Genomic DNA, 17,980 nt, shown 5'->3' with positions numbered 1-17,980 from the left:
CAATCAGACAAAACATCACATTTAACAACTAACTGTAAATGTCAAACTGAAAGTATCTCCATGGTTTTGATTCGTGGATTTAATTGGTCAGATTGTGATCAACAAAAGGAAGAGATTTGAATCTTACTTTTCATTTTGCATTGATAGCGCCCACTACGTTAGTGTTTGTAATGAATTTTTGGTTCCAACTGACAATGTCAAGACCGTAATTTGTCCGTAATTGGTCGATGTCTGTGTGGGCGGCCACTTTTAATTCAGTTAACGAGCTGAAAGGGGCTTAGACCTTTTTCACAGCAGACATTTTGACTTGTAATCATAGGAAAAAAAAGCACAGGTGTCACTAATAACATTAACAATGGGTCCGTTCTGTTCAAGTGTCCCAGAAAAGCCAAGACAGTGTGACACAGTAACCAGGACCCTGAAACTGAAGCAGCTGAAATCATTTCAGCCATCATTCATTTTATTAATTGAACCTGCAGCTTTTCCAACTGCGACAACTCGACATGTTGCTGTGAGTTTTGAAAGTCTGGTCATTTAATCGTCACCACAACTGGACCCATGAAAGGAAGGCAGGAACGCTACAGTAGTTAGAACACAACACTGAGGGTGCAGAAGCTGTCGATGACTCAGCAGGTGTTGAAATTACATGCAAGACAAATGACGTCAAGTGGAAATCACTGCTAATGTTAGCAAGCGAGGTTGACTAGCTTCCAGACGGTGGGAGCCTAGCTGTCTAGCTACAAACTGGAGTGCAACCAGAGTGCTAAAAAAGGGGGGGAAAACACCTTGTATCTACTTCCTCTTTGGTTATACAAAACTATGACATGCTCTCGTCAGTAGAGCACAACGAATATGGTCACTGTATCTCCTAGCGGGGTCAGCTCCCATTAAGAGCCTGAATTATGTCAACAATTGTGACCAAAATATGTCCAACAATTTAAAAATAAATAGAAAAAAATATGCAAAAAAGCTACTGTATCATGCTATAGGTTATATTTAGACAAAGATCTTGTTGCACACCTGAAAGAATATTTCAGTATTTTAGCAAACACAAGACAATAAATTCTGTCTATAATGTTCTTTAAATGCAGCCTGCTCTTCTTCCAAATGTGTTTTTCTCTCTTTTATTTTCTGGCACTTTTACAACTTTAACTCCCCTATCTGTTTCCAGCCTTCCAGTTCTGTATCTCAGATGCAAACAGGCATGAATGTGGTGAGTGGGTGGACGTCCTGGCACTGTGAGGCAAAACAAAAACTACTGAGGAATAGCAAAAAAAAAAAAAACATACCTCTGACCTAAATGTTTTTGAATGAAATAACAACAAAATCCAAAAAGCATAAGGTAGAAGGCTCAGAACGGGCAACAGGTCATGTGAAATAACTGAGAAGTTTAAAAACCTGCTTTGACTTGTGTAACTGCACTGAAAAATAAGTCCAGCTTCAATTCTGTTGCTTCAATACAACACATAGTCATCGACAAACAATATTCTTATGACGCATACTGGGGAGATAAGCCACATTATCTCCCCAGTAGCAGTTTTCTACTTGTTCAAGGAAAATGAAACTGGAGGTATGATTAGTATCACGTTGGTCCAATCATATCTTAACTATGACTACCTGCTTGTGTAGGAGTGTGTTTCATTATGAGATGTTTGTTGTTCTTCATGTCATGTTTGTAGTGTCTCTGCTATTGTTAGTCAATCTAGGAAGCGAAAAGGAGTGGAAATTATCTCCTCTCTCTATTTTATCCCCTGTCTTAACATCTTAACTACAGAAACAGACCAGGGACAGAAGAATTATCAGAAGATTGGGAGACCAAGACTAAAGAAATGCTAACAGTTGGAGCAAATCTTTCCAACTGTTTCCAAGATCTTCATTCAAGAGGACATATTCTGCACATTTCCAGGTCTATATTTATATTCTACTGGAATATCTTTGCATGATTTCCAGTTAAAAACTCCTTATTTATCTTCTACTTGCTCTTTATGCAGCCCCTCAGTTCAGCCTCTGTCTGAAACAGGCCGTTTTAGCTCCTGTCTCTTTAAGGCCCGCCTCCCGATGAGCTCACTCTGTTCTGATTGGTCAGCTTCAGGAAGCTTCAGCCGGCTCCAGAGGCTAATTAAACAAACTATAGTAACAGGATTTCACTTTTTTTTCTTGTTCTTTACTTGAAATTAAAACTTCTTAAATATATCTGAACAACACATTTAGCAACAAAGGCTACAGAACAGACGGCCAATCTGATGTCATCACAAGGAGGAAGTAGAGGTAACTTTACAAACAAATGCAGGGCAGACTGAAGCCCTGGGTTTTGACTAGCAGGGAGCATTTTTACATACATTCACCTCAAGTTTTGGATCTTAAACTACGTTTAACATCCGACATTACAACAGTATAAAAGTAGGAGAAAATCACAAAAAGCATGTTACGTCTGCTTTAATGTTTTACAAGCTGAACTGTGGGAATCACTGCACAGCTGCATTGTCTGGTTAAAGCTGTTTCTACTGTATCTGAAATGATAAAATGACTATAATTTGTTTCCATATAGAATAAACTTTGCTAATTGCTAAAATCTCAGTCCTGGTATCTTTTACATCTCGGCAGCGACCTCCTATCACTCAACACAGCGTAAAGAACTACAGCACCAATAACACATTCCTACAATACTGTATTAATCAATATCACAGTGTTTGTCAGCGGGCAAAACAGCAGCATGCAATATAATTAGATGCAGTTATATTGTTCAAAGAGAATAAATGTGGCTACGGATGAGAGGCAGAGCTGAACACAGGTACCATTCGCTCCAGATGCGATGATCAAATCATCGTTCCCTCCCTCCTCCTGTTTGTAGACGCATTTTAAAACTGTGACTGCTCTTTTAATGATCTGCTGTTGCTTTTAACTTGTTTTCTTGACAGCTGTATTTGCAAAGTATAAAACATATAAGTGCATTATTATTTTTTTAAACAGCAGATAATCAGAGGACAGGTGACAGAAGTTCACAGGAGGTGAATAAAGTCACTGTTCCTCACTGGTTTACTGGTTCCTCACTGGTTAAGGTGAGAATCTGAAGTCATTTCCTTGTTTTTCTGGCACGCAAACATCCCAAAGACTCAATTTTAATGACATCACTTTGTTTTTAATGCCAGATTGACTTCTGTACTGTTTTGAAGGCTGGAATACTTTCACAGTTTCAGCTCCAGAAATCCCACCAGGTAGCTGTTATCGTCTCACACGGAGCGTGACAAATGGTAGAAAAAATTCACACCGCCTTTATTTCAGAGAGCAATTCCGGACATCAAAGCTGTGCGGTTCCCTGATCATTCACAGGAAAAGGAGGAAGTGAAAGCCTATCATGATTGTTGTAGAAAGCAAGGATTCACATTTTAAGGCTGTCAAGGAGACGTGCAGAAGAATGTTACTTTCTAAATCTGCAATTTAAAGTATAACAACACGACTGTATGCAGCTTTAAAATCTGCGTCTAATCGGATGAAGATCAGTCCGGAGTTTTTGATCAGATGCAACCGATTTGTCTTTACAAACTGTGACGGCGCTCCGCAGAGAGGCTGTTATCACCACATCCCACAGAGACCTGTGCCAACATCATGACCGTCACCAGTTTGTCATTAACAAGACGGGACGAGTCGGGGCGGGTGGCAACAGAAAAAAAAAAACAACCCGAGCACATTAGCAGCTTTCAGCGCACAGCCGGAGACTGAAACAAGGAGAAGAAGAAGAAGCTCGACATGATGACGGTTTTTGAAAGCTGCTACTGATATTTGTTTGCTAAGTCATGTAGGACATTTACTTTTGTCTGACTGGTTTGTAGTTGTAGTTGAATTGCAGTTTTTCTAAATTATTAATATTTTATTAAGCCTCCATGACAACAGAGTTCCAAATAAAGAATTATGCAGGATTTAGTGTTTCAACCCTTTTTTTTGTAAATAAATATAAATAAAACCTCTTTATTGTAAACCAGTGTTGACAGCCTTTGTGTCCAGAGGTAATATGGCTGGATGGTTAGTGGGATCACATATGATGTGATATGATTATAGCATTTTATTGATCTTGTCCATATTAAAGAGCCTATTGTAATGTGTTATTTGTTTCATATGTGTTCAAACTGTTGTCTGATGTAATGCAGAACAGTGGAACAAAAAACGAGGGAGGCGTCTGATGGGTGCCAAATGTATTCTGCAGCGTGACAATGACCCCAAACATCCAGCCAGACTCATAAAGAACTATCTTCAGGGAACAAAAAAAAAAAAAAAGAAAAAGAGAACAAGAAGTCCTGCAACAGATGGTTTTGGTCCCTACAGAGTCCTGATCTCAACATCATGGAGTCAGTCTGGGATTAACATGAACAGACAGAAGCAGCTGAGATGCAGCAACAACCGAACTGCCAACAACCTTGAAAAAGTGAAGAAAAGTTGTCACACCAAATATTGATTGTGATTCATGTAAGTTTCTTCCATTTACTGCACTTTGTATGAGTTTAACTGACACATAAAGCATCCGCACTTTACTTTTAGTGCCTAAAACTTTTGCACAGTACTGTATATTTCAAACATATCATCCAGGACAAAGAGGTAGAAAACCTCTGAGACTAATTATTGCCTCTAATTTAAAAAAAAACTAAATATTTCAGATAATTAAAAGGATAAAGTTATCAACTTTAACAAAACCAACCACACACAAAAGGCTAAAGGCTTAAGGCTAAAACAGCTGGGCACTGCAGTTTTTAACAAATGTTACTGAAACAGGATTAAATAGTCCATTTGTTAGGGACTATTTTCAGCAGCGGATTAATACACATTTGGCGCTCTAGTGAGTATCTCTGGCAGTGTGCATGTATCAGCAACATATCAGGCTTTTGATACGCAGGTGATACTTGTTCGTAGGATCAATTCATTGTAGGTTTTGGTCTTTTTTTCATGTAATTTGTGGACAATAAGACAGTGTTATCCTTTGTAATAGTAATAAACATATCACTTCTTTGCAGAAAGTCTTAACGTAGCTGCTGTGAGTGAGGAGCATCCATTTCATCCGTCAGGTTAAACTCAGTAATGATGTTTTACGGGCTGCAGAGAGTCATTTGATACATAATTTAATAATACTAGGTGTGAAGCAGCAAGCAGGGATCAATACATTCAGCTAAACCTGACATGAGCCGTGTACAAAATATAAAACAAACCCCAGATGTTCAAATAAAGCTGAAGCCGCTGGAGGTTAAGAAAAAACAAAAAAAACCCCAGCATTTTGAGAACTTTGTTCTGTCATGAAGGCCGACGACTAGCAGCGCTATGAAGTGCGCCGCGGTTTTGCCCTTTAGGGAGGACAGGCAGGCAATTAGCCCGTCTGCTACAGCGAGGATGTCAGCAGGCGGCTTCAACCCAACACCCGCTGAGCCTGGACTGTCTGCCGGTCCCTCCCTCCATAGCTGAACAGCATGCGCTTTTCTCTTGAAGCTCCGGTCCACACAGAAATATACACACACACACATATAATGCCTACAGATGATTCGCAAGTCAGTATGCAAAACACCAGACACGTCCTTGTTTGAATTGAAGCTTCTGGCGCAGTAATTGAATATGTAAGTGAGCCTTTTTTCCCTCTTGTCAAGTGTTAAGATGCCACAGGAGAGAGAGAGAGAGAGAGAGAGAGAGAGAGAGAGAGAGAGAGAGAGAGAGAGAGAGAGAGAGAGAGAGAGAGAGAGAGAGAGAGAGAGAGAGAGAGAGAGAGAGAGAGAGAGTATCGGGGCTGCTGAATAATGCAGCGAGATACCGAGCTGCCGGTGGTGGTGCTGACCAGGAGAAGCCTGCAGTTTGGCAGCTCTGCAGAGTCTTGCTTCAGACTTGTTATAAATCCAAACTGCTCTGCTCCTTCTCTCCCCTCCCCTCTCCTCTCCTCTCTCTCTCTCTCTCTCTCTTTCTCTCTACAGGCGTCGGATAAATGCTGCTGCAGAGAAAAAGCCCCGTCTCCACAGGACCCGTATTACCTGCAGGTCCTCCTGTGTGATTTGTAATAACTGGAGAGATCATGACTGTGCAAAGGAGAAGTGCCATATTTCACCAAAACCCCGAGCAGACTATTATAACGTCCCATCAAAACCGAGGCCAGGCATGTTTAATTAGCCAAACAAATGATGCCTAAATGTGCACATTAAAGCCAGACCCATACTGGATTTTTAAGGCGACCCTCCCGTTTTTTAAAAAGATACATCCCAGTATAGTCGTACGTTAACATTCTCTCCTGTCAGGCTCTTTGGAAGCGGTCAAAGTTATTTGGCGGTTAGGCGGTTGGCGTTTATCTGTCTCTCTGAGCTTTTGTGACAGTGGTAACTGGCAGCTTGACAGATCAGTCCGCAGTCCCATTTCTGCAGGAAAGACGTCAGAAGAACGCTTTGGATTTCCTTTCACTTGTCATGACTTTATTTCCTTTAACGTTGCGTTTGATAACATGATTCCATTTTCAGACAGAGATAAAAAATGATTATTTTCTTACATGCATATCTCTTTAAATATGAGCTCTACAGTGAAGCTTTCCAGCTAAAATAAACGTTCTGTGAAGTTGACTTCCAAGTAAATTACTGATAAAATATTTGTCATTTGAACAATGAAGCCCCAGAGAAACAAAGCTGTGTACTTTCTTCTATTTATTCATATGATTTTGTGATTTTCTTCTAGTTCTTACGTCTTTTGTGTAACTGAACTCAACATATCTATTTGTTTATGCACACTTTAGTTCGAGCAGCGACCCCTAGAAAAGATTATCCTGGAGTACGAACACCCTGCAGCTCTTATGAGTAAGCATCTCAGTGGTTTGGGGTTTGAGTTTGTTTTTTTTTTTTAGGGTTTTTTTTTTTATGCCGTTTCTCTCATCTCCCAGGCTGAGATTTATTGAGGCTGCAGCAGAAATCATTAAAGAGTGCTTTAATATTATTTTAGACTCTACATTTGAATCATGTCCAGAGATGATCATCCCTGGAATTTGCTCGATAAATCGAACTGAAACACACATTTTTGTCTTGTATGAAAAAGAAAGAAACGCAGACAGGAAGGGTGAATTGTGAAACTATAACGAGGTCCTCCGGTAATTCTAGTCTAGTGTGAACTGGACGTTAAATGAGGGTCGAGGTCGAGGCTTCGAGGCTCCTCCAGGCGACTGTAGCTGAGCTGATAGTTGATATACTGACAAGTTTTTCTCTTAACCTGCAAAAACATGATGCATCTTGTCTTCCAGCGACGCCGTGCTTTACTGGTGGCCACTGAACACCTCCAGTGATGTAACAGCTTAAAGAAACTGAACACTCAGTTTTTCTCTGGAGTAGCAGGTAACAACTAACAATTATTCTCATTATCAATTAATCTACTGATTATTTTGCTCATTATAATTCCTCAAAATGAGACAGATGACGTCTTCATGTGGCTTGTTTTGTTTGACCAACCGTCCAAAACCCAAAGAAGAGTTAAATCATCACTTGTGAGAAGCACATTTTATGCCATTATTTGCTTATTTAAATCTAATTATCAGAATAGTTGCCAATTAATTTTCAGTCAATCAACCAATCGATTAATCGGTGCAGCTCAAAGACACTTTGAGTCTAAGTATTTGAACCAACAACCCTCCATATAACATTGCATTGGGTGATATTGGGCGTGTAACTACTAATTACATTCATTTTTGATAAATTAATCAATTATGCTGTTGATTAATTGATTTATTGTTAGATCTATAAATGTCAATAACTTCTCAGAACCTGATGTTCTGTCTTCAAATTGCTAATTTTGTCTAAAAGTGTAAAAACATTTGACTTGCAATTATATAAAACTGCAAGAAAAAGCAAAACTTTGAGAATTTAATCATCTAGAAAAGCGTCTTTAGCTTCTTTAGCTAGAAAATGTTTCGCATTTCTGTTTGAGAATCAATGATCAAAACTGTTTCTGACCATCAATCAATAAACCAATCAACATATTCCTTTATTACAACGAACACAGCTGCTGTATTTTATCTTAAAAACAACCGGAGAGTCGCTGCATGTCTCAGGAAGGTGGTTTGTGTTTACGTTTGACAAGCAGAGAAGAAGAAAACACAGCGACCATGTCCAGCATAATGAAATATGTCACTTAAATGAAGGTTGCAGCTCTTTATAGTGTTTTAATAGTTACTGACAGACTTTGGCTGCACAGTTGAGCTGCAACTGTTTAAATCCAATCATTGTTTAGTCTTTTTTTAAGGAAAAGCACCAAATATTTGCTGTTGCAGCTTCTCAAATGTGAAGATTTTAAAGTTTTATGTGTCATAAATGACTGTAAACTGAATATGTTTAGACAACACCATCACCTTGAGCTGTAAGACATTATATAGTGTTTTCTGACATTTTACAGGCAGAACGATTAATTGATGAATTAATGATGAAAATAATCATTTGTTGCATTTAGTTCTGGTCTTTTCTTGTGATTGTTGATATGATAAAGCTTCACCATTTAAATAAAACACCCATAAACACACATAAGCAGCTGCTTCCCCCCTCAGGACGCTGTGTTTTCCATCCTGCTGAGCCGAGAGTGAAGTGACTGAAATATCACCGTCTCTCCCTCGTCACGAGATAACAACAATCTGCTCACACCTCACACCTAGTCATCACACCTCAGCGCGAGTCTGCACGGCACCGCGGACGAGTGTGTGAATTTATGCAGAAGTGTGTGTGTGTGTGTGTGTGTGTGTGTGTGTCCTGTATCTGTTGGAGGCCATCTCTAAATCTGCCTGCATTGATCCGAGCCGAGAGAAGAGCCAAGGTGAATTCCTCTGCAGGGCTGATAGACGGAGATAAAGATGGCAGCCGAACAGAGAGCGCGAATCGTTCCGAGGCAGTCGATAAAGCATCTGAAATCTCTGCAATACTCTTTCTGTTTAAGTGTCTGTGCCTTTAAAGCTGATTACACACACACTTACCTACCTCGCCAGAACTTTCACACGCTTGTCGGCGGGTCTAGCACACACTCACGACGCTGTCTGACAGCATTGTGAGTGTAGCTGCAGCTGGAGGCTGAAGGTTAAGTACACTCTGGTCGTGCACTTTGTGCTTGCAGGTTTTTCAATGTTTTATCAGAGAACTTTAAAACTTTATTTTTAGCTGACTGCATGTTTGCAAAATGAGTTAGAGCTGGTCCACAGTGTTAACTGAGTTCAACATCCAGAAGAGGTACATTTGACGTAGCATATAGATATATGTAGATGTAAAAGTCCCAGTTAGATAAAGGAAAATGATAAGAGGTGATGGTGTTATTTAAATGGGTTCAATAAAAGCATTAATACAGTGATAAGTTTGTTACCTCTACCACAAACCCAGTCATATCTCTGGACCGACTCCATTAAAATGATGACTGAGTAGTGAGACACAAAGCCCACTCACCAGAATAAAATGTTGACATTGTACGTTAAAACCACAGATACGTCAAATCTCTACGTTTCGATACGTTTAATATGAAGCATATCAACATTTCTACAATAGGCGTCTTAGGGAAAGTGACATAGTTCAGATGACATCTATATGAGCTCACGTCCATGTTAGGAGGAGGTGGGTTGGGTGGTTGGCTAGAGAGTTAGTTGCAGCAGAGACCGCTGTTTGAGAGCACTGCTCACTTCCTGTTTCAACCGACAAAACCAGGTATTAACCCTAACCCTAACGCCCTGACGCCCTAACCCTAAACCTAACCCTGACGCCCTAACACCCTGACACCCTAACCCTAACACCCTAACGCCCTAACCCTAACCCCCTGACGCCCTAACCCTAATCAAATGTTTTTTGTGCCTAAACCTAACCAGACCTTAACCACAGTGCTGTCACACCATAGAACATAATTATTCAACTGATAACAGCAATTTAATGCAGCATTAAATGACACCTGAAAAGCTTAAAATGCGATCATTATTAAAACATAGAGATTGAGATGTAGAGATTCAATGTATCCGTGGTTTACAGAAACATACAATATCAATATTTCACTCTGGCGGCTGGGTCGCTGCACATCGGTTCAAGAGGTTAAGTTGTTATTTCGCTGTGACATTAAACTACTTTGATCACCGGCCCCCTGGCGAAAACCGGAGACAACATTCGACCTTGTTCGCTGCCTCAAAATGTAACATCTGCCACCATCTATCATTTAACCAGCGACGATTCAGTACAAAAAGTGCTTTTCTACCTTAAAATATTGACTTCCCAACGGAACCCGAACCGCAGTGCTTGCTTGCGAGGTTTAATTGGCCCTCCATGAGTGCACTAGTGGGGTTAGTTGATAAATTAAAGCTATTACCAAAGCCAGCTGGCAGGAGACAAGACGCATTTTGTAACTGAATAAAAAAAAACCTTTAAAAGTGAAGCTTTTAGAGCAGGTGTACAGTATTCAGCTTTTACACAGGCTTCTGTTGCATAAATTAAATACTTCAGAGGTTTGAGACCTGGCTTTTGTGCTTCGGTAGCAGACGTAATGGGACGGTTTTACGGCATCACTGGAATCGCTTTATGGCACAAATCAGGAAGAGGCTACAAACAGAGCTAAAGCTAATATCTTACTGAGAGGCTGATGATGAAAAATATTACTTTGAACTATTTTTTATGTTCTCTAAAGCCAATTTAGGTGAAATACGCAAATTTAAGTACACACAGACATGGAAATATGACTGAGAGTGAAGGTATTTAGGGAAAAATTATCATAAATTATCATCACTTCCCTTATTAAAACACATTTTTAGGAGAAATCAGTAAGAAGCACCAATTTTGCTGCCCATCAACCCCTTGTTATATTTATGCAAATCATTCCTCTGGACATATACAGGCTTTTTTTTTATTATTATTTAAAGAGCACTGAAGCGTGAAGTCAATAAGCTGCATCTTTCTTCCTCCTGCAGGAGCAAAAAGCTGCGACGATAAAAACAGCGCTCGCTGGTTTTGCGACAGAACACACAGATCGAGGGCTACCGCGTACAGGCCGATCCAATCAGGAGACAGAATAAGGGGGTCGGGGGTCACAGAGTGTTCCATTACCGCGGGCATCATGCTTCATTATTCATTGCACACCAGAGAAATGCAGCTGCAGGACACACACACATACACACATACACATAGACACACACACATTCATATCTCCCAAAGCAACAGAGCTATTACAGTGGTGACTCTGGGGGAAAGTCCATCCCATTCACACAGCAGAAGTTTAACCTTATCTGCAATGACATTCAGAACAACACTTTTTATCTATGAAATCATTTTGCAGATTCATCTGTCTTTCAATTTGAACACTTTCATGCCAAAGAATCCCAAACTTGCAGGTATTCAGTGTTTCCAAATGCTGGTTTTACAAAGACATACAGATTTTAGACGTCCTATATCTCAGATGTACAACGCTGTCTAGTGTTTTACTATAATATATTGTGAATTCTTTATAAATTAAGTTCCTTGTGAAGATTTTAGTTACAAGGACAGAAGAAGGAAACAAAGTTTATCGTGAGCAAAACATTAACCTTCAATCTTGAAGCCAGCATGGACGAGAAGTCCTGACAGTGGTCGGACAAACTGAAATGCAAACATTTCGACAACTGCTGAAGAAGATTAACGTAACACGATCGAAAGCTCCTCAAGACGACTAAATGGACCCTGCAGTGAGACTGTATTGCGTTTCCAAAGTCGAGAATGACAACAGAAACAGAGACAACTTGATATAAAACTGACTTTTATGGTGCGTTCAGGCTCAATGCGAAGCAGCTGCTGCAACGTTTTGTGCTTATTTGCACCAAACGACCACCGTACCAGCTGTACAGAGATACAAAGACTTAAGCTAGCTGTATCTAGCTAGCAAAGGTTTGTCATGATCATGTGTGTGTGTTGAGTGGCTGTGTTCAGACTGATCTCTTATAGGAGCTTTAGTTTTACTGTTTTTCTCCTTTCTCTTGGTTTTCTTCTTCTTCTTCTTTCCAGGATTTCTTGAAGTGGAGTCATAAAAGCTTATGCTTCAACTCATGCGGATGAATTTGTGCCACCTAAAGCAAACACGTATCTGTTTGCGTCCGCTCTCAGTCTTTTCCTTGACTTTGAACAGTGTGCAAATATTTAGCCTCTGAAATGTGTTTGCATTCAGTCTGAACACATCTAAGGCCTCGGTACGCTTCAAACCAAGGGCTCGTCTGATTGTCTAACAGTTTCTGAACCCCCCCCCCTCCCCCTCCCTCCTTCCACCCACACCTTCCCAGAGTCAGAATGGCACCATCTTCACCCAGCAGTGAAGATGTGAGAAAGTATGCAGGGTTTGAACATCAACCACAACAAGCACTACAGCCGAGCACAAAACCATGAACACCTTTGAGGAGCGGCTGTAGGATTCTCTGCATCTCGTACCTCTTTATGAAGACAACCTTTGTGCCCCCCTGCCCTAAAATATGACTGGACGACACACTAGTTTGTAAGTGAACCCTTTAAGAGCAGAAAAACTGGTCTGATTCTATCGATTATAAAAATAGAGATCAGTGGAAAAGCCTCTAACGTGATGTTTGGACTCTCATGGGACACCGATACCTTCCACTTAAACCTACAGCGTACAAATGATTCAGGTGAGTCCCTGAGGCAGCCTTCGTTTCTGGTTTTTACACAGACAGACACCACTAGAAGAGTAAAAACACAGACCTTCATCATATCAGCAGAGGATTACATACATAACAGGCCAATAACCAGTTTTAATAAAGCGCCTTTATACTGGTTAAACCCTACTGCAAACATTCATTCACAAGACTCATAAAAGCCTCCTCCTGACATTCAGCCTTGTTTGATTTGTGGATTGATGTCCGTCATATAACAGGTGGAGAACACTTATCATAGTGGATGGTTTGCACAAAAATTAAATGAAAGAAGGACTTTATGGGTTACTGTATGTGCACACACACCTCCGAATCTGGCGGCTGCCCTGCGTCTGGACGGTGACACCAGCTCCTTGACGATCTGTAGGACCTGCATGCTCACAGGGAGGTGGCGGCGGCGGCAGTAGAGGTGGAGGAGGAGGCAGCCGGAGGTGCCACAGGGCAGAGGCGGTCCATTCTTGCCCTCTCACCCTCCACAACCTCATCCCTCCCCGGTTCCTCCTCAGGACTCATCCCTTAATCCGCACCATGACTCCCAGCTCTCGGAGATCTCAGCATCCCGATAAAGAGGCGAGAACCACGTTACTTCCCCCACTACCGCCCCCCCACCCCACCCCACTCCACCTCCAGATCTGGATCTCAATCCTGGGTGTTGCCCCCCGTATGAGAGCTGGTTAAAAAAAAAAAAAAAAACGCCTTTTTCTTTCGATCTTCTTCTCCTCTTTTATCTTCTTGATGTTTTTTTTTTCCTCTACAAACTCTCCAGCACTCAAAAATGTTCTCAGATACTCTTTGCTGTTCTTTCAAACAAAAAAAATGTGCAGCGGAGCAGCAAACACACACACACACACACACTCACCATCTGATAAACGCTTCACCTGCTTCAAACGGTGCCTCTGGTCCACATGAAACAGCCTATAAATCTCAACTCAACTACTGGCGGCTGCTGAAAGTAGCGGAGGATGTTTGCTGGCAGCGCCGGCTCTCCTCTCTGCAAAACTGAATGTGTTCATCTGGCGTGTGTGATGTGTGTTTGTGTGTGTGTTGCTCAGCTGGAGCGCTCTCACACACTTCATTTGGCGGTCGGCAGCGGAGAGGCAGAACAGAGAAACCCTCTTTTTTTTTTTCCCCTCCTCTTCTTCTTCTTCTTTTTCTTCTTCTTCTGTGGCTCCAAACCACCTGGTAGTTGTGGATCAATACATGCACAGTTGATCACTGATAATGCTTCTCAACTGTCTCTCTCTCCCAACTCTCTCTCATCTCTTTTTTTTTCCTCTGTTCCATCTCTTTCTTCCTCCATCGTTCCGTCTCCTCCCTCGGTCCTGCAAACGCTGGCTTGCTTTCGCTTCGCTCGCTCGCTCTGCTGTCCTCTCTTCACATCCTTTAAATTCAAATTAATGAGCGCTTACACTCGCTCACCCACAGCATCTCCTTCCCTCCCTTCCTCTCTCTCTCTCTCTCTCTCTCTCTGCTTTCCTGCACTCCTCCCCTCCCCTCCCTTCTTCTCTCCTCTTCTCATTGTGTCGCTTTCTGTCTCGGTCACCCACCCACCCCTTTATTTTTTTTTCTCTCGTGTACGTTCGCTGTGAAGCTGAGAACATGAGCCGAATGTAAAGGGGTGAACGCGAGGCGAGAGAGAGATGTGTGTGTGTGTGTGTGTATTATTATGAGTATATATATGTGTGTGTCCCGGCAGCATCAGCGACGCCGACATCCTGAGGTTACGCCCTCTCACAAACTGTCTTTGTCGATATCTTCACTCCCACAGCATCTCTTCTATCACCGTAAAGATTTATCTAATTGCTTTTCAAGATTGAAATAAAGAACATTACGCATGAAATTTAGGCTGTTACATCACATGATGACGGCCAAAAATCACCAGCTTATCAATTAACATTTATCCATAATTGACATTCTTTCTTAAAACAAGTGTCAGTGCAGGAAAGTTCATTCAAGATCTTTTACAACATGTTTCTGGTGCAACAAATCTGCTCAAAGTCTGAATTTAAGTGCAAGATATTCATATAAAACCAAGCAGGCGGTTACATTAATTCAACACGCAGAAAAAAAAGTCAGAGTTGTGTTGTTTCATCTGGAAGTTTGAGGCAAGAAACGAACGTTTGACCGATGAAATCTGTGTTTGTTTAGTGTTGTTGGATTGACGGAGAGTAAACAGCTATTGGCGTCTTCTTTATGCTCAAATACAACAAAGAAAAAGAGTTCGGAGGCTTCATTTCTCACCAGATGTGTGAAAGAAAACAAGCAAGAAGAAGAGTGCAGTCTCGGACTTGTCGTGCAAAATCTATGCACACAAATTTTTTTCAGATCTGCTGCAGAACAGCTTTTTTTTTCGGTCTTATTTCGAATCATTTCTAGAAGAATGTTCATTTGTTTTGGAGCAATAAAGAAATCATCTTAAAAACACAGCTGCACTGGTGTGTGTGGGTTGAAAGGTCACAGCCGGGTGTGGTTAGGAGCGGTCTGCTGTAAACACACTGAAGACTCAGACTGCAATCTTCTCATTAGTTTTAATTATATCTGAGACGTCTTAATACACGTCACAATAAAGTCTTCGTTCAGTAATTCTCCTCCTCTCTCGTTAGCTCTCCGTTTCTTATCTTCGTGTACTCTCCTCACCCGTCCTTTATTTCATCTCTAATCAATCCACAAACTGCATCTCCTCCCTCTTCCTCTTCCTCTCTCTAACATCATCATCATCTCGCTGTAATCAATCCGTTTATACCTCCAGATGTTGATGCATCCCTCCCTCTCATGCTGTCGTTTCTTTATCTGCAGCCGCGTTACACTGACTTACTATTTCAAACTCTTGACTCGACGGCTCTTTGTTAAACTACATATGTATTTAATGCAAAATTCATCATATTTCAGTGGCTGTCAATGAGAAACTGTGATCTAAATGCTAATTCAGAAACTTTTCAAATAACTACAGAAGAAGCCATGAAAAGTATCACATTTAGAGATATAGTGAGTGTTAAACGATAGGACAAAAAAAAAGCATAAAAAATAAAATAAACGAGCAAAATGTAATGAAAAATACATTATTTTATAACTAAAAGAATTTAGAAAATTAAGAATAATTAAAATATAAATTATAAATAATTATTGGTGGCCACCAGCCACACAAAATAATAAAATAAAACAAAGAAAAATAACTTTTTGTCGGCCAAACCCTACCATCCCTCCTCCTCCTCCTCCTTTTCATCTCCAGTTTCAAATACAAACTGGATTTCCCAGCAGCCCCGGCGGTGAGTAATGTTCTCCCCTCTCTGTACTCGAGCCGGTTCAGAAGATGAACTGACCCCACGGTGACCTTGAAGTACCTTGAGGTACCTTCAAGGTACATGAACACAGCATGCCATCAGTGCTCACTGCCATGTTGAATGAGAAGATACACACACGCACGCACGCACGCACACACACACACACACACACACACACACACTGCACCTACTCAAGGACAGTGCAGCATGCAGAGAGGAGCAGCAGCTGTGTATTAACACCAGCAGCTTCATTCTTTATACTAATGGAGACACTATAAAACTCACACATTATGTTTAAATAAACACACACACACACATGCACGTAGCTCTAATGACCCACATGTTCTCTCTCTCTCTCTCTCTCTCTCACACACACACTATGCATACATGTCTTTGTTATGAAGTGCGTCTTTAATTGTTAGCATGTCAATCCTCCGTCACTGAGACAGAAGGTCTAATTACCGCATAGCTGGACCGACTCTGCGGCTGCTGTTGCTATGCCTCAGACCCCGCTGTTGCTAAGGCTGTGACCCCCACTACATGAGGTGAAAGTGTGGCCTTTTACGAACATAATTGTGAGCACCTTTCAGGAACTACAGTCTCTCTCTATAACACCTCCTACCAATTAGCCTCCACGCTACAGGAGAAACACTTCCAGTCTGCACAGGTCTGTCAAAACAGCAACGCTGCAAATAACTGATTTATAGGGATTTCTGTTGATTCATTGGTTTATTAAATGTCAGAAAAAAGTGGAAAAATGCCCATCGTGATGTCTTAAAGCTCAGAATGACGTCTTCACGTTGCTCGTTTTGTCCAACCGACCGTCTAAAACCCAAAGATGTCACGTCATTTATGTCACGTATGACAAAGAAAAACAGCAAATCTTCATAATAAGGAAGCTAGAAATGATGAATATTTGGCATTTTTGCTAGAAAAAATGACAAAGGATTAATGAATTATGATTAATTTTCTGTGAGTCGACTAATTAGTTGTTTCAGTCTTTTAAGTTAAAAGAAAATTCCAGTTTATTACAACTTGGGTTTGATTTTTGTAGTTTTGGCAACAATTCCTGTCACATTTTTTGCCTTGTTGCCAAATCACAAGAGTTACAATAGTAACACATCATCTTAATAAACAATAACAAACATTTATATGATGTATTAATAAATCAAAAAGGATCATTACATTTGCTAATAACTGAATTATAAGAATTAGCAGATTATAAGTTAATTTTCAAAAAGTTTAGATGTTTTTCTTTCTGTTATTATCGTCTACCAGCCTTTAATATTCCACCTCAAATTATTTGTTTTCTGCTTTGATTTTTATACTTTTTCAAGACATGTGAGTAGTGTCCCTCCTGAAAGTTTAATATTATTGTATATTATTATTATTTTTGTATATATTGTATATTGTATTGCATGTATTGTATATATATATTGTAATAGGTCAGATTATTCCAGAGCTCCATACTAGTGCTCGGCAATAAATCAATATTATATCATAATATCATGATATGACATAAGTGTTATATTCCTGTTCTAGTTATTCTATTATTTCCCTTTATATCCACATTACTGATGATTATTCATCAAAAAATTTCATTGTGTAGCCTAAATATTCGGTGAAAGCACCAACAGCCATCCCTACAATATTGTCGCTATCTATATCAAGGTGTGTTTAGTTTTGTCTGTATCTCAGAGCTCTGATTCACACCTTCATCTAGCTTCATCTCAGCTGCTACACATCATCTTCATCATCTTTTGTTGCAGCTGCCGCAGTGGACGAGGAGACACGAGACCTCTAAAAGTCTCAGCGTTACACTCATACTATAACTTGTGTGGTCCTGTTAAGGTGCTGCGGCGAGTCAGATGTGTGTTGTGGGGATCAAATGACCCGAGTCATGTGACACGCTGCTGCACTGTGTGGCCATTTTCACCTTAAGAGACCTTTCACAAGAAAGAGCTTTCTCACAGATCAACATGTAATCTTAGAAAAGTCTTGAGTTGCTTTACATTCTGCTTTTGAAGAGGATTATCAAAGGAGTGAGGTAGCTGCACCTGCAGAGATA

The 17,980-nt window shown here is 40.6% G+C and overlaps 1 protein-coding gene and 1 long non-coding RNA gene across 7 annotated transcripts in view; one reads left to right on the top strand and one right to left on the bottom strand.

Moving 5' to 3' along the window:
• LOC137176055 (uncharacterized) overlaps positions 1 to 4,801 on the top strand; it is a 41,935-nt gene extending 37,134 nt beyond the window's left edge. Inside the window, exons 2-4 of one of the 3 annotated variants that reach the window (XR_010925789.1) lie at positions 1,775 to 1,906; positions 2,971 to 3,059; positions 4,146 to 4,801. This is a non-coding gene — a long non-coding RNA (uncharacterized lncRNA). Of the gene's footprint in view, positions 1 to 1,774; positions 1,907 to 2,970; positions 3,797 to 4,145 lie in introns of all 3 variants that reach the window. The other 2 variants (XR_010925788.1, XR_010925790.1) reach the window with 2 other exon arrangements.
• The window catches only part of usp6nl (USP6 N-terminal like), a 96,454-nt gene that overhangs the window by 45,324 nt on the left and 33,150 nt on the right, over positions 1 to 17,980 (bottom strand). The window contains exon 1 of one of the 4 annotated variants that reach the window (XM_067582099.1): positions 12,938 to 15,684. The exons of the other annotated variants lie outside the window; for them this stretch is intronic. Coding sequence (XP_067438200.1) covers positions 12,938 to 13,007 — 70 coding nt within the window. The 5' untranslated portion in view covers positions 13,008 to 15,684. Of the gene's footprint in view, positions 1 to 12,937; positions 15,685 to 17,980 lie in introns of those variants that run through there. 4 annotated transcript variants of the gene reach the window in all.

Source organism: Thunnus thynnus, chromosome 23 (assembly GCF_963924715.1).
Source record: "Thunnus thynnus chromosome 23, fThuThy2.1, whole genome shotgun sequence".
NCBI lineage: Eukaryota > Metazoa > Chordata > Actinopteri > Scombriformes > Scombridae > Thunnus > Thunnus thynnus.
Note: the sequence above shows the minus strand (reverse complement) of the source record. Positions and strands in the feature narration are given on the sequence as shown.